At 39.2% G+C, this 16,301-nt stretch overlaps 3 protein-coding genes across 3 annotated transcripts in view; 1 reads left to right on the top strand and 2 right to left on the bottom strand.

The window, feature by feature from the left end:
* Window positions 1-1,817, bottom strand: part of atp2b3a (ATPase plasma membrane Ca2+ transporting 3a) — a 31,060-nt gene extending 29,243 nt beyond the window's left edge. The window contains 1 exon segment of the mRNA XM_046871376.1: window positions 1,548-1,817. The gene's annotated coding sequence lies outside the window, so the exon portion shown is untranslated.
* ugt5e1 (UDP glucuronosyltransferase 5 family, polypeptide E1) lies at window positions 756-8,482 on the top strand. Its single transcript, XM_046871967.1, is given in 5 exon segments — window positions 756-876; window positions 2,438-2,607; window positions 6,922-7,990; window positions 7,993-8,295; window positions 8,298-8,482. Coding segments are annotated over 5 exon segments (1,848 nt in total).
* A 3,707-nt stretch (window positions 8,483-12,189) lies between these two features.
* On the bottom strand, window positions 12,190-16,003 carry dedd (death effector domain containing). Its single transcript, XM_046872168.1, is given in 6 exon segments — window positions 12,190-13,099; window positions 13,230-13,361; window positions 13,459-13,566; window positions 13,649-13,848; window positions 13,850-14,178; window positions 15,623-16,003. Coding segments are annotated over 5 exon segments (1,107 nt in total). The 5' UTR covers window positions 14,086-14,178; window positions 15,623-16,003; the 3' UTR covers window positions 12,190-12,668.
* Window positions 16,004-16,301: the final 298 nt, after the last annotated feature.

The following is a 16,301-nucleotide window of genomic DNA, read 5'->3' as shown; positions in this document are numbered from 1 at the left end:
GGCTCTGTACCCACCTTTCAACTGCGCAAGGCAACAATTGGTCTTAAGCACATAAAGAAGAAATGTCACAAATGAAGTCTTGACTCATGAACTGAAACCCACATTTAATTTGACTACCTTGTTTATCTCATGAAAGAGTGCTATGAGTTTGCCAAACTGTCCTCAAAGCTAAATTTAATAACTTTGGATCTTTACATTATATTGTTTAACACTTGTTTGCTACATAATTCCATGTGTGTTCTTTCATACTTTGGATGTCCTCAGTATTAAGGTACAATGTTAAAAATAATAAAAAGAAATACAGAAAAAACACCAAAAAATAAGTGTATCCAAACCTCTGACTGGTACTACACATACTGGATGCATTTTGCATGTTGTTCTAGAAAAACAAATCAACACCAATGTGATGTGACCAAGATGGAATTAGATACGATTAGAAAATAACTTCCCTTTAATTGCACACCCTGAAGTGTTTCCTTACTCTCACACCTAGACAATTTAAAATTAAACCCAAACTATCACACAGCATTGACACTGGAGACTCTTTCCATTAATTTATCAATTAAAACACCTTCTGGCCAATCAAAATGCAGATTTCAACAGTGCCCTTTTAATAAGTCTGTATAAAATATTCTTTACAGATAACAGTGTAAAAACAGATCGGAGACTCGGTGTGTGTGTGTGTGTGTGAGTGCATGGTGCGTACACGCGCGCGCGCGCTTGTGCGTGTTTTTCTCATCTCTGCGCCAACCCGCATGCCCTTCCCTGCGCATGCGTTGAGATCCCGCGCATGCGCGGTGTCGGTCAGGCAGGACGGGAGGGAGCGCAGTGCCAAAATGAAGCTGAACATTCACTTAACTGCTCGGCTTTTTCTCGGTAACCTTCAGAAACGCGCCAGTTCACCTTGATGTCAGTGCACGCACACAGAAAGAAGAAAAAAAAAAGCAAAAGCGTCGTTTTGCATATCATTCTGGTCTCATTCTAACCATGAATGCCATTAGAGAGTGGATTTAATATCATTTCTGACGTTTCATTGAAACCAACGTGACGTCTGATTCTTTTATTCTGATTATTATTATAATTAGTATTACAATTATTAGCATTAGTATTGCAATTTTTTTATTATTGCTTTTGTTATTTATAGTATGAGCATGATTATTATTATTAAACTTGATCCAATTAAGTATGATCAGACTCAGTAATGAATTCGAATTTAAAACACGACAATCTTAAATCACTTAACACACCACCGTCACGTGCTCATGTGGATTATTATTGGTCATTTACAATAATAATAATAATAATAACAATAATTTATAATTGAAAATTTATTATTACGCGCACTTGTTGACTACCTTTGTGGAATTCCTCCTTTTCTTTCTACACACTTACAGAAGATGTGTACAGAAGATCTGCACACTTTCACTTGCGCTTCTCAAATGCACAGCAAAAACAAATCATAAATCCGCACAAGCGGCGTTAAAGTGAATTTATACGCGCGCGCATTTGCGTGTGTGTGTGTGTGTGTGTGTGTGTGGGGTACTCACCGGACAGGCCATTCGCTCCAAGGACATTTTACACACCTTATCATACAAATGCAATGCTAATAATAATAGTAATAATAATAATTATAAAAAAGAAAGATTTAGAAGAGAAAATGGCAAAAAAAAAAAAAAAAAAAAAATACCGCAGCCCTTTTGCCTATAGGACGCGCACGCGCGACCTCCGTGCGGTATTCCGGCAGCCTCACGCGCACGGAGAGGAACCGGCGGGTGGGGGGGAAGTGGGGGGTAGGCGGAACCGGAGCGCGAGGAGGCTGGTGGTTGTGCGTGTGGACGTGCCCCCTCGCTTTTTGGGTTTTATGGGAAAGAGCGTGGAGATTCTGCAGCTGAGCATCACGGGAAGGAGAGAGAGAGAGAGAGAGAGAGAGAGAGAGAGAGAGAGAGAGAGAATGACACCAATCAGGATGATGATGATGGTGGTGGTGGTGATGGTTGTGACGGCAGCACTCAAATCCTAAGAAGATAGAGAAGATGAGCTGATTTCTCTTTCTCTCCTTAAGGCACCTTCAGGATCCATATCTAATGGAGACCGTACAGGTTATAAGCAGAACCTGTTTTTGAGTTCCACCTACCCAAGAACCCTTGAGGGGCTATTTGTTCCTACCAGGTTTCTCTCATCCAGCAATCTCCATGCTCTTATCCATTAAAAGTAAGAAGGTTAGTGGTGGTGCATGTGGACGTGCCCCCACGCTTGTTGGGTTTTATCCGTAAAAGTGTGGAGATTCAACAAATGAGCAAAACATAAAGGAGATGAAGAGAAAGAGCAGAGAGAGAGAGAGAGAGAGAGAGAGAGAGACCAATCAGGATGATGACGGTGGTGGTGGTGGTGAACACTTTTTTACATTTGTTCCTAATGCCAGCTTTCTCTTATCTAGCAATACAACAGGAGCAGCATCAGGACCAGCTGCTGAGCCGATTCTGTTCTTCACCTCAGAAGCTCCAAGCTCATGATGCAATGTTGGTGTTATGTGATAAAGAGAACAAGCTGAAGCTACCCCACCGACCAGTTGAAAGTATGATCATGTCTGCCCATGCTGAGCAGATGGTATGTTACGTTTAATCTCACAATCTCACAAGAAACATGAAACGGATCTCTGTGACAGTAGTAAGATCAAGAATTTGTTTCATCTCAACGTTTCTGATGTTCCTAATAGAGATCTTTTTGTGGTGATGATAGTGACCTCTTAATGAACTTTAAGTACACTGTCACCTTATTTTTGATCCGTTGTTCCCCATTACACTGTCCATCAAGAGTCCATACAGAGTTTATCCCAGGAACACTAGGGTGTGCAGCAGGAATGAACCATGAATGAACTATTGGACACACTTATTCAAAGCTGAAGAACCTGGAGGAAACTGGAGAACCCAGAGGAAACACGTGCAGACACAAGAACGTACAAAGCTCTGGTTCCACCAAGGAACTCAGGAGCTGTGAGGCAGGACTGACTCCTTTTTGTAATATACCTTAGTTTAGAAGCTAGAAAGTGTGTGTGTGTGTGTGTGTGTGTGTGTGTGTGTGTGTGTGTGTGTGTGTGTGTGTGTGTTGATCTCGACAAGTGAATCAGCTGACTGACAACCATGACTGAGACTAATAAACACTGCATTTTATTATAAGGATGAATATTTTATTTAGTATTCCCTTTATGAATCACACACACACACACACACACACACACACACACACACACATACACACACACACACACATCTGAGCATTAATTATGCACCATGGAGTCATAGTGTGTGCTCCAGGCTTCTTCTGTCATTAATAAAGCATCATGTACTGTAAAGGAGCAAGTCAGTGTGTGTGTGTGTGTGTGTGTGTGTGTGTGTGTGTGCGTGTGTGTGTGTGTTTGGACGTGAACTTTAACCTAATTAAACCCTAATTATAACTGGTAAAGTGTACCAGAGACATCAATTGATCTTGGCTCTCTACCACAGTTGCCTCAGACACACACTGACTCAGCTGTGCTTATTATCACACTCATCAACAGGTCGAAATCGGAGTGTGTATCAGAGTGTCTATTAGAGTGTGTAAGAGTGTGTATCAGGGTGTGTATTGACGTGTGTATTATAGTGTATATTAAATGCGTAATTAGAGTATGTATAAAACTGTGTATTGGACTGTGTGTTGGAGTGTGTAATGCAGTGTGTAATACAGTGTATAATAGAGTGTGTATCAGGGAAATAGTGTGTCATGTTTCTTATGATTTGATTAACTCCAGAGTTCCCAATGAACTTGTGCTGCCCCCTTGTGGACAGACAGAATTTAAGTCGGATATTTTCGACTTCATTTTTTTTTTAATTCGTTTAAAAAAAGTAAAAAAAAAAATGTGCATCAGTTAAAAGTCGGCATTTGTATCGCGATGCATCGTTTTTAACATATTTTCATCAGTTAAAATGTATTTATATATAATTATTAGTAGATGCGCAATACGTTTATTATTTAGAAAGTGACCAATAATTTGTGACCAATGTTTTATATTTGAATTGATTTCTCGTCGCTAAACTGTTTCTCGAGCGCGTTCTCTCAGCACCACTGCTGCTACACAGACCGAGGTGTGTCCTATAGAATACAGATTAACATGGCAGAGGCAGAGCTGCATCTTCCTGGGGACAGAACAGGAAAAATATTTCTGGTTTAATTTAATCTTATTTCTTTTTTTTCTTTGCACTAAGAAGGCCTGTTTGTGAAAGTGCTATGTGTTAGAGTTCAGAAGGCACTTAAGTACATTCATACATTCATACATTTATTTATTTATTTATTTATTTATTTATTTATTTATGTCAGAACAAAAAAAAAGCTATCTCTAGTATATTGAATTGCAAAGCATTATAATTTTTCAATTGCATAGTTTTGCATTGAATCACTTTGTGATGATTCAAATCGAAATGCATAATAGAGGTGAATCGTATCGCATCAGTAGCTGAATCATATGTATCTTTAATGTATCATATGCATCGAGATGTGAATCGCATCAGCCTCAGTTATATACATGCATATCCTTTCTGCATACACAGTGCTTTAGGATTCTGCAATCTGATTGCAATCTGACAATAGTGCAGGTTTTTATTAATATTATATTAATTTATATTCAAATATGTTGTATATATAGTAACAGCTTGTACACAGGGACTTGCATAGCCGTGTGCAGTATAATTACATCTACATTTACATTTATAGCAGTTGGCAGATGCACGTATCCAGAGCGACTTATGTTAGGTGGCAAATGCAATTTGATAAACCGGGGGCATGAGATTCGACCCGCAGTAAAGCGGGGGATTACTGTAATGGACAATGTGCACATAATAAGAGAGGCAGAAATTGACATGACACAGGCTGTGGAATGCCTGTTTGCAGTCTATTTCAATGTGCAACAACCGGTTGTCATTAAACACACAATGACTTTTATTCAAAAATTTATGCTTAAACTTAGATGACACAAGAACACCAATACCTGTATTAAAAATGTAGTCAGCTTGTGTAAATTGTAGCGCTTTTTGGAACGTTTTAATTGCTCATGAATTGTTTTAGACTGCATTGCGATTTGTTTTACCTTAATTCAGAGATATATTTTAAAGTGAAGTACTGTATATGTACATACAGTCCATTAACAAGCTTATGTACGTTTATGTAAAACCAGAAATAAATGTAAAATTATTTGAATAATTGTAAAGTTTTTATATTTTCTGGAATGATTATATTTTCTTATTCAGTCATAAATTCTGTATCTCTTTTATTAATAAAGACCCATCTAACTTAGATTCAAAGAACCATTTGGGGTTTCATATATAAAGCAAGCAATTGTACCATTACTTTTAAGAGTGCATTTAATTATATAACACATACACACCCACAAAAAAATAAAAGTGCTTAGTAGGCCACATAAGCAATAAAAAAGGGTAAAAGGCTTTAACTTGGACAAACACACATGTGCACAGATTCACACACTCGTCAGAACAGTCTTTATAGACACACAGGTAGGTTCTACTTACCAGGATTCAATTGTAAATTGTTAATAGAAATTGGAAAACTAAGTGAACATCTTTTTAATATTAACTTTTTTCTTAGTTTCAAACCAGAGTGCATTCTCAAAACTATTTCTACCAACAGCACAACCTACGGTTTGGATTACAATGATTGAATATGCATAAAGCTGAATTTCTTTTGTATTGCAAATATGAATTTCATCATAAATGTATTTATTTGATTGCATATTTGATTTATATTGATTGCAAGAGACGGGGATTGTTCGAAGCCCCCTTCCTTGGTGCTATTCAAGATTCATCTGCCCAATTCATCAATTTAAGATACATTTACAAAAAAAATGTTTAATAGAAATTTAAGCTTGACAGATTTTGACAACAGGTTTAAACATTTTGCATTCAATTGTTCTGGGGTTAACCTGTTAGACTTCAGCACAGATTTTGGGATTTACAGCTGAAATGCCCTACCTAACTTTAACAACAGTTCCTGATAAAAGTGGGCTACATACACATTTAAATATCTTTAAAAAGAAGACACTTTGAGCTTTACTGTCTATTATTCAAAGTTGATATTGCTCAGAAAGATAAAGTTATTGATGATGAAGTACTGCAAAATACAGAATTACAATTTCTAAAAATGGATGAACAGAAAAGAAACGGACACTATCACAGTACAGTCAAAGTGTGAATCCTGTCCGGTCTCTTGCAATCAATATAAATCAAATATGCAATCAAATAAATGTAATTGTACTGCTGACATTCATAGATGCCGTACAGAAGAAAGTAAACTTTGTGCATTTTCAATCAATGTGATCCAAACTGTAGTTTATATTTCGAGGAATACTGAAATTGTGCGCCATCATACTGACAACATGACTAAACATTTTGATGATCTTGTTTGTGAACAATGACAGAGGGACTTTTCATTCTGATGGGAATGAGATGTTCATTGACACAAATACTTACTTTTGAAAGATGAACTAAGGATTTTGAGAAAATGATCCAAAGCAACTGAGAAAAACTGAATAAAAAAGTTCTTTTATATTTTGAATGGTTGATTTGAGCATGCACACTTACTGTAATAGAAATCAGTCAACACTCTAAAACCCCTAAGAAGGTTCTTGGGGAGAAGATCATCAGGGTTGCACCTCCAGACCCAGCATGGAGGAGTAGAGGATGGAGGGATTGGTGGAGCTGTGTAGATAGATAGATAGATAGATAGATAGATAGATAGATAGATAGATAGATAGATAGATAGATAGATAGATAGATAGATGGATAGATGGATGGATGGATGGATAGATGGATAAATGGATAGATGTTCTTCCCTGTATTCTTATGGAACACTAAAATGTATCTGTTTCATTTTCAGATAATGGACCTGAGCTCCACTTTGCTCATCTGTTCCATCTTGTGTAGTCAAACTTCACTTTCCAGTTCAGGAAACATCTTTGTGTATCCAATGGATGGCAGCCACTGGGTTAACATGGACATTGTTTTGCGTGAGCTCCATCAACGAGGTCACGAGCTGACAGTTGTACGCTCTTCCACAAGCTGGTACATTCCTGAAAATGCTTTTTAGTACAAATCTGTGACCATTCAGGTCACTGAGTCACACTTTTTGGAGAAACCTAACGTCATGGCAGAGTTCTTGCAGAGGAACATTGACATACAAAGAGATAAAGGATCGCTTCTGTCACTTGTTGCTGTACAACAAGAGATGTTTAACTTGATGAAGGAAGGTCACAGAACAAGTGCAGAGATGGTGAGGCTCATTTTGGAGGATAAAACACTGGTAAAAAAGCTTCGGGATACCAAATATGACTTGATCCTGACCGATCCTGGCTATGGAGGTGGAGTCGTGTTGGGGTCGTACCTTGGCCTTCCGATAGTGTTTAATGTTCGCTGGATAACCCACACAGAAGGGCACTTTGCAATTGCACCCTCTCCTCTTTCATACATCCCAGTAGTTGGATCCCATGTCATAGATCAAATGAGCTTTGTGGAGAGACTGAAAAACCTTCTGCATTATGGTATTTCAATTTACATGGACCATGTACTTACTAGACCTTATTATCAGCATATCATCAGTGAGTTTATAGATCCAGGAGAAAACATCTACTCTCTCATTCAAGGTGCCGATCTCTGGCTCATGCGAATTGATTTTGTGTTTGAGTTTCCTCGACCATCGATGCCAAACATCATCTACATCGGCGGATTTCAATGCAAGCCCCCCAAACCTTTACCCGATCATCTAGAGATATTCATGCAGAGTTCAGGAGAACACGGAGTCATAATCATGTCTTTGGGAACGCTGATTGGAAGCATGGGTCCTGAAATATCGGCGATCTTCGCTTCTGCTTTTTCTCGTCTCCCACAGAAGGTCATTTGGAGACACCTTGGCCCAAAACCATTCACTGTGGGCAACAACACGCTAGTTTTACCCAAAATGACCTTCTTGGACATCCGAAAACGAAGGTTTTCATAACGCACGGAGGAACAAACAGTATCTACGAGGCCATCTATCATGGTGTACCAGTGCTGGGAATACCACTGATCTTTGATCAATTTGAAAACATACTCAAAATAAAAGCTAGAGGAGTAGCCGAAGCACTGTCGGTAACAGCTCTGGATGTGGATACACTAACTCTTTCTCTGAAGAACATCTTGGACGATAAGCAGCCGTACAGAAAGAACATGCACAGAATGTCAGAAATACTTCGAGAAACACCAATAAAACCAATGGACACTACAAGTCCATAGTACAAGTCTCGTAGTACAAGTCCTACAAGATGCCATGGTACTCTTACCACAGTGTCGATGTTTTAGCAGTATTGTTTGCAGTTTTTGCGGTTGTGCTACTGCTCTTTGCCCTGACCTGCAGGCTTCTGGTCAAGACAGTAAAAACAAAAAGGAAACTCAAACAGCACTAAGAGAAACATACCATTTTTTAAATTCCCAAATTGATCTAATTTTAAATTAGAAATTCAATCATATTGGGCTTACGATTAGATCAGGCAGGTTCTTCAGATTCACCCTGAAACTGTTAATGATTTATTGTATTGCTCTTTCTTCATAATAATTTTATGCATTGCTGTAGACACATTGGAACCCAAACCTCAATGTGCTTCATAATCCACTGAAAGTCTAAGAATCATTGTGAATGTTCACCCTCTCACTGCTTAGCCACTGTTGCTCCAGAATTATGCATTTATTTTGTAAGATGATGATCCAGGGCTAGTTGAGACTTACAGGGTGAATTACAGCCCAAAGTAAAGTGGAGAGAATTACAATGGTCTGTGCCTCAAACCTACTGTAGCTATGGCCACTTATAATTATAAAGCTTTAGTTTGTGTTACATATTTTATATACGGCTCATTAGAGCTAAAATTCTGCTGCTCTAATTAATGCACAGAGATAAAATAGTGCCAAAAGATTACATTTATTTGAATGAGTTTTGATGAATAGTTTTTTTAAGGAGAGAGCATGTGTAACCCGTCTACTAATAATGAAGCTGTTGTTGTTTTTTTTAGCATAGTCACCATATAAGTAAACACCAAGCAAAAATCCTTCATGTAGCTCAGCAAGGTTAATAAAAATATTTTGCTGTCTCATTCTGTATGGAGCTGTAACTGTATGCTGATATGGTTACAGGTGCCTATAACAGCACATTCATTTAAAATGCTGATTACACTGACCACAAACTACCTGTGTGTTCAACTCTCTAAACTCACACCTGAACCTCCAGCCAATCACAACCAAGTATTCACAGTGACTATGAAATAAATAAAAATGAAACCAGAGCCATGTTTAGAGGTGCAACAGTGGAAAAACAGAAGATGGAAATTATTCAAAAAGCCCACACAGATCACCAGAGTGAAGAGGTTGTGTGTTTATACCACATGAATTCACAAAACCAAACTTTTTTGCTAAGAATGTTTGGGTGAATATGTATAGAAATATATGAGTTATTAAAAACTGTTTAAAAAATTATTCTAGAATGGACTTTTCATAAATAGTGTACAGTGCTCTGGAGATTTCATCCATTCCAATTTGAGCTAGCGTTATATTTGATGATTTTCTAATTTCAGCTTGTACATAGAATGAACTCACTGTTGGGATGAAATATTTTATAGGCATATAACATGACACAGAGAAACAGCTAAAGAAAGTGTTTGTGTCAGTGTCCAAGCTCTGCTACGAAACTCCTCTAAATGGTAACACTAAGAGTACTCAAAGACATCAAAGATACTCTAGATCAGGGGTTTACCAACGTGGTGCCTGCGGGCACCAGGTAGCCTGCAAGGACCACATGAGTAGCCCACGGGCCTTTTCTAAAAATAGCTGTTTCCTATATTGTTGATACTTATTGTGAGAAATCATTAACATGATCAGTGTCTTCACATAGATGAATATCATTAATTATTAATAATTACATATAATAAAAGGTAAATTGAGCAAATTTGTTATTTCAGATCAAACTGAAAACTGTGTGTATCAAACTGGTAGCCCTTCACATTAATCGTTACCCAAGAAGTAGCTCTCACTTTCAAAAAGTTTGGTGACCCCTGCTCTAGATCAACGATTCTCAAACTTTTTTCTACAATTCCCCACTTAAGAGGCAAATTAGACATTTTAAGGGGTTTAAAATGTTTAATTTATCAAAATGTCAAGTTCTAAATCAAGATCAAGTTCTAAAATAGAGAAAATAAAAGGTACCCTAACTGCTGTTGTTTTAATTTACTTGCATTAATGACCTAAAAGTTTGTTTATGGTTGCTTGGGGTGTATAAACTTTATTTTTCAAAGAGAAGTCGTAAATGAAGATGAATGAAAAACACAAAAAAATGATAATTCCTGCAGTTCATTGCACCCCACCTGTCATGTCTTTATTCCCTACTAGAGGGTAACGCCCCACACTTTGAGAGACACTGTTCTAGAAACCTTGATGAAACGTAAAAACTAAACCTGCTAATGGAAAGTAAAAAAAAAACTCTATGTCAAGCTCATCTCAAGCTTTTTTAACTGCATTTGGAGACTCAGATGCTTAGACAGTTGAAAAACACACATTAACACACCACCTACAACCTTTAAAGATGATGTTTGTGGTGTGCAAGATGAATTTGCAGCCAGTTCAACCAAAATAAGTTGAGACATTCAAATACAATATTTTAACCATCTGTTTTATTGATTTGTACACTTAATTTATCAGTCAGCTACTAAGAATGTAGACGCATCACTGAACACAATCGTCGCCATGGGAACCAGAAATAGATCATTAACAAAAAGAAAATTGTCAAATTGCAGCACTTTATTCGGATTGATGGTCCATTGATTGATGTGAACCATGATATTTATATATATATATATATATATATATATATATATATATATATATATATAAAAATAATAATAAAATAAAAGTCACAAACGATGCCAATTTTGGAGGAGTTCTGGGCAGGGTTCAGTTCTTGGCCCCTTACTATTTATCCTTTATATATTGGCACTTGGATCTATTTTTTGGAAACATGATATTCAATTTCATTGATATGACACCCAGCTCTATTTGTGCCATCATTCTTCACTGTTGAAGTCCTGGAGCTAACCTTTAGCCACTTCTGGGTCCTTGTTTGATTTAATACTAAGCTTTCTGTGTTTTGCTACTCCAAATCCTTCAATAACTCTAGCTAGCTTACTTGACAGTGAGGTCAAGGTTATTATTTTGACGTAAACAGTATAATTGGTGCCGCTGGAAAAGTTTTGATGACATCTGGGTACCGACACAGTCAATGCCACAGCTTACCGGTGACGGTGGTTTTCAAAAGATGTAGAAAAGAACCTTTTTAGGTAGTTTCGAAGTCTACCGAACGCAGCGTGTTTATCTTATATAGACATGTGCCGATATTACAGGAATGTTTGTATTGTGTTTTTTATAATAATCATCATCCCTGGTTACAATGTCAATACTGTATTTTTTAATACCAAAATGGCTTAATAAAAGGAATTATGGGATTGCATACTCGGAGAAGGACGTACACCCGAAGACGTCGCAGCGGGCTCTGATACGACACTGTTACTGCACGTGGGCGTGGCACTCTGTAATCGGCTCATTACCGGCACATGCTTAGCTCACTGTGACGTTAGCCAAGTCGCTGACATGCAGGTTTAATAGACGAGCACTCAAAACATCACCAGAACGTACAGCCTATATAATAGATACCAGGATTTTCCATAACTTTGTTTAATTCCGATAGGAAAATTGTACAAAATCTTTTTTTTTTTATTCCCAACATAATCAGCATTGGGGTCTTCCGGAAAACACTCACTAATGAGTATCTTCAGAGAAAGCATGTTTCTTTACTTCTTTCAGGGTGTTTAACAGAGAGGGAAAAGAGAGAAATGAAAAAAAACTGGACGTATTGCAAAGTCTGGGATTTGAAAGCCCCATTTGTGAACAGGCTCTCCACAAGGGGATGCTCTCATTGAAGAATAATTTAGCAAAATAAAAATAAAAAACACCTTCTTGCTGCAATGACTATTAAACCAAAACATGTCCAATCAAACAAACGTGTGTGTGGGGTTTCTCCATTTTGAACATGGAGCTACAAGGCTATTGTACAAAAAAGATCTATCAAAACATCTGCTTTAAACCCACATCCAGTTATTTAATTCTGTCACACAAACATGTTTACGGTGTAACTTTCGGTAACAGCACCACTTAACATGACTTTGGAGCATTATAAAGGCAGCCATCTTGAATGTTTAGAATCATATTTGTTTGCAAAAAATATTCTGAATGAGATAAACTATAACAACTCATTAACATTGTAACTAATATTGGCTGATGGACTACAATTACGATTCATATTTGGACAAACTGAAGACTTTCAAATTTGTTTGGAAAGTTTTTAGTGGCACATTAAAGAAATCTAAATGCCATGAAGCCAGGATCTCTGTATATAAAATTGTCTACGGTTATTATTTTTATTGTCATACTTTAGAAAACAAAAAGCATTTTAATCCTTTTCTTTCAGACGTTCTTGATCAGACTCTCTCCTTCAACGCAGTCCCTTCTCAGGAATCTGTTCCCCAAGCTTATAGTCAAAAATCCACTTTGCCATTATAAAGTTCCCGGCCCCTGGCCAGCTGAACCTGAGCCTGGCCCCAGCCCTGGCCCCACCCCTCCCCCCATCATCAGGTTCCTAAGGAGCTTCCTCCTGCCTGCCTGGTAGTCCTCCTCGTCGACGTTGACGAGTAGTTTGATGGCCTCGTGCCCAACGGCCTGCTTGAGTGAGTCTGTGATGAACACGCCTTTTAGCGCTTCTAGCAGCGAGCCGTTGATGTAGTCGCGCCAGAACGCGTCCAGGTAGGTGAGCTCAGAGAATTTGATGTCGCAGATGATGGATCCGAGATCGCGCGATTTCAAGATGGTGTTAGCCTGGTTGAAGCGTTCAAACTGGCGCTCCAGCGCCTCCTGCTTGTTGGAGAAGACGTTGCCTTGGAGGGCAGAGTCGTGCTGGCAGTACTCAGCGCGGACACGCAGTCGTATATCTGAAAGAGGACGCGGACATCAGTAAACAGTAATAAAGTAATAAACAATCGCAATCTTCAGGCTTACACACTGTGTGTGTGTGTGTGTGTGTGTGTGTGTGTGTGTGTGTGTGTGTGTGTGTGTGTGTACCGCAGGTCTGTTTCTCCCGACAGTCCGCCACACTGTGAGCTCTTTTCCTCTTTCTGTTCGGCGTGGGTGTGGCCGGTTTGGGGCGTGGCTGACACACTTCAGGAGAAGGGCAACGAATCACAGGCTGTTGACCTGCACAGAAAAACACAGCAATTTTTGTAGTCACCTGGCTCCATGAAAACATACACATGCATGCCAAAACACACACACACACACACACACACACACACGGCGCATCTGTTAGGTGGGATCTGTGGACTCTCAGTTCTGCTTCCTCTGGGAAAAATGTAGCGCACAGATGTCTCCTCTAAATACTGATCAACCGGGTCTGGACACACTGCAGAACACACACACACAGGTCAGAATTATGAATCGGAATCTCATTCCTAAAAGACCAATCAGTGTGGTCACATGGTCACCTGTCTGTCTCTTGCGCAGTGTGACGTAAGGCAGTAGGTCATGTCGGGTAATGATGCGCAGCAGCTGAAGAATGTGCCGGAAGTTGGTCTCATCGCAGCGTCCCTGTCTCTCCAGCGCGAGCAGAAAGTCTCGCCCATCCCGTATTCCACCCCGCTCGTACTCATCGATGACGTCCACAAACAAGAAGGAGAGGACGCGCATCACGGTGCGTGAGGTGAGTGCCCACAATGTCAAACATGCGGTGCAGCGAGTACAGACCGTACGCGTCGTCCACCGCCTCCTCTGGCCACGTGTGAAGTGAGCGAGAGGAAAGCAGCGTGCCCTGCACGCTACCACGTGATGTCGAAGGTCCCGAGCGTGAGCTCGAGCTCCTCGAGGAGGAGTTCTGTGGAGCGGGAAGCGTGCGGCTGGCATGCCTTTGCCGCTGTGATGTCATCACTCTGCGCCACGAGGACGGAGACGCAGGATGATGGGAAATCAGGGCTGGATGCTGCACACGCAGTGCCCGACTCTCGCCTCCAGCTTCACTCTGTCAGCATGAGCACAACTCTTTACAGAAAGCATTGACTTGTAATTTTATTGACGACTGCTGTGAGCAATGAAAAAAGAAACAGTACACTATTTATGTCAGTCATGAAAAAACTATTAACAATCAGAAAACATTTTAATTATAGGCGCCTTACATGACACTCAAGGACACCTTACATACAATAAAAACAAAACAATTAACAAAATAATGGAACTCTAAACAACCAAAAAGACACACAAATAATATGGAAAGAGGTGTTTTTAAACGAGATTTGAAAACAGAGACAGAGTAGCTGTTGCAGATATCAAGTAGAAGTCAATTCCACAGGTATGGGGCGGCATAGCTAATAGCTCAAAACCCCATGGATATGAGGAGGAAATAGTGTTGTCAAGGATAACACCCAAGTTCTTAGTTGAAGGAGCAATTGTAGAACCGTCAATACACATAGAGAAACTACTGGTCTGAGAAGTTTATGAAAATTATTTTAGACCTATGTTTTAACTTCAGACAAACATGTTGGAGGCAGGTTAGAAGTAGGTTTTGAGGACAGATAGAGCTGGGAGTCTTCAGCATAACAATGGAATTGAATTTCATGTTTCCAAAAGATACTTCCAAGCGGCAATAAATAAAGTATAAATAGAAAGAGGCCCAGAACTAAACTTTGAATTTTAACTTGCCTAACTGAACAAATTGAGAGCGACCAGAAAGATAAGATGAAAAACCAAGACAGGGAAATATCTGCAATTTCAATGGCTGCAATCTATCTAATAAAATATCATAGATGGTAGTATCAAACACTGAGGTTTAGTCGAGAAGAATTAAAATAGACAAAAGTCCTGAGTCAGCCACTTCCAGAAGATCATTAGAAGTGTTGACAAGGGCGGTCTCGGTACTATGGTGAGCGCAGAAACCTGATTGAAATTGTTCATATAAGTTAATTAACGATAGTTGATTGTGCACCGGAGCTAAAACTACCTTTCTAGAATTTTGGATAAAAATGGACAGGATTGGGATCAGCACCTGGTTTCTTGAGTATAGGGGTTATTAATGCAGTTTTAAAGAAGTAGGAACAATGCCAGAGGTGAGAGAAGAACGGATGATCTCAGTGATAAAAGGCAATAGAACTGACAGACAGACTTTGACTAATTGAGTCTAACTAGCAGGTTGGTGATTTAGTTTGAGGAATGACTGGAGCGATCTCATCTGCTAATAGATAAATAGACATAAATAGACCCAACAAACAAATAATATTTTGATATAACAGTTACTACACAGTACATTTGGAAAATGAGTCCAGGTGAAGCTTACATTTATAAATCAAAGCACAAAAATAACCATCATCTGGGTTGTAATGTTAGCTAGTTATCTTGTAAAAGTAACGTTACTAACTGGTGTAACACCACAACGACGGTGAAAAAGACAGAAAACTAGATAACTAGCTCACCTCAATAGTTTTCTCCTATTCCGTGGAGAGAGTAGACATTATTTCATCTTTTTTGATCCCATAGCAACGCAGTAAGCTATGTGCCTATCTGGCTAGTTTTTTTACAATTTAGCATGGCAACCTAAGCTAGCATCGCTGATATAATAAAGCTCTTTGGTTGACAATATAAATATATGATATTTCTCAGTCACTAATCATTCGAGCGATGAATAAACAACTCGAGCGAGCTATAAAAAGCATCTTTGCACGCTAAAAGACAAAACCCCAGCTAAGCCATGCTAAGCTATGTTAAGCTATGTTATGCTACGCTACAATCAACCTGCTGGCGTTGAGCTCTGCACTGCGCTTGCGCGCTCCGCGGCACCGAGCGCCGGGTGGTTTTTGCAGCACGCATGCGCAAAATTCCAGCCCGTGACACTTTGGCGTTCAGTGCAAAAGCTAGGCATGGCTTTCCCCAGTCATGCCCTGGCAGCTAGAACATAACAAAAGGAACACTTTTCCATTCTTACCTGATCATCAATCAGCCCAGGGTGTTGAAAGTGAGCTCTGTGTAAGCGACAAATAAACGGAATGAAATGTGATGTAGATTCACGGCTTTTGTGAACTCCAAAGCACGTCCATGTTTTGTTTCTCCGTTAACCAACCGGGATATCCCTCCCCTGCACAGCCGGCAACATCC

Source organism: Silurus meridionalis, chromosome 17 (genome assembly GCF_014805685.1).
Source record: "Silurus meridionalis isolate SWU-2019-XX chromosome 17, ASM1480568v1, whole genome shotgun sequence".
Lineage (NCBI taxonomy): Eukaryota > Metazoa > Chordata > Actinopteri > Siluriformes > Siluridae > Silurus > Silurus meridionalis.
The sequence above is the reverse complement of the archived record's forward strand: the minus strand, read 5'-3'. Positions and strand labels throughout refer to the sequence as shown.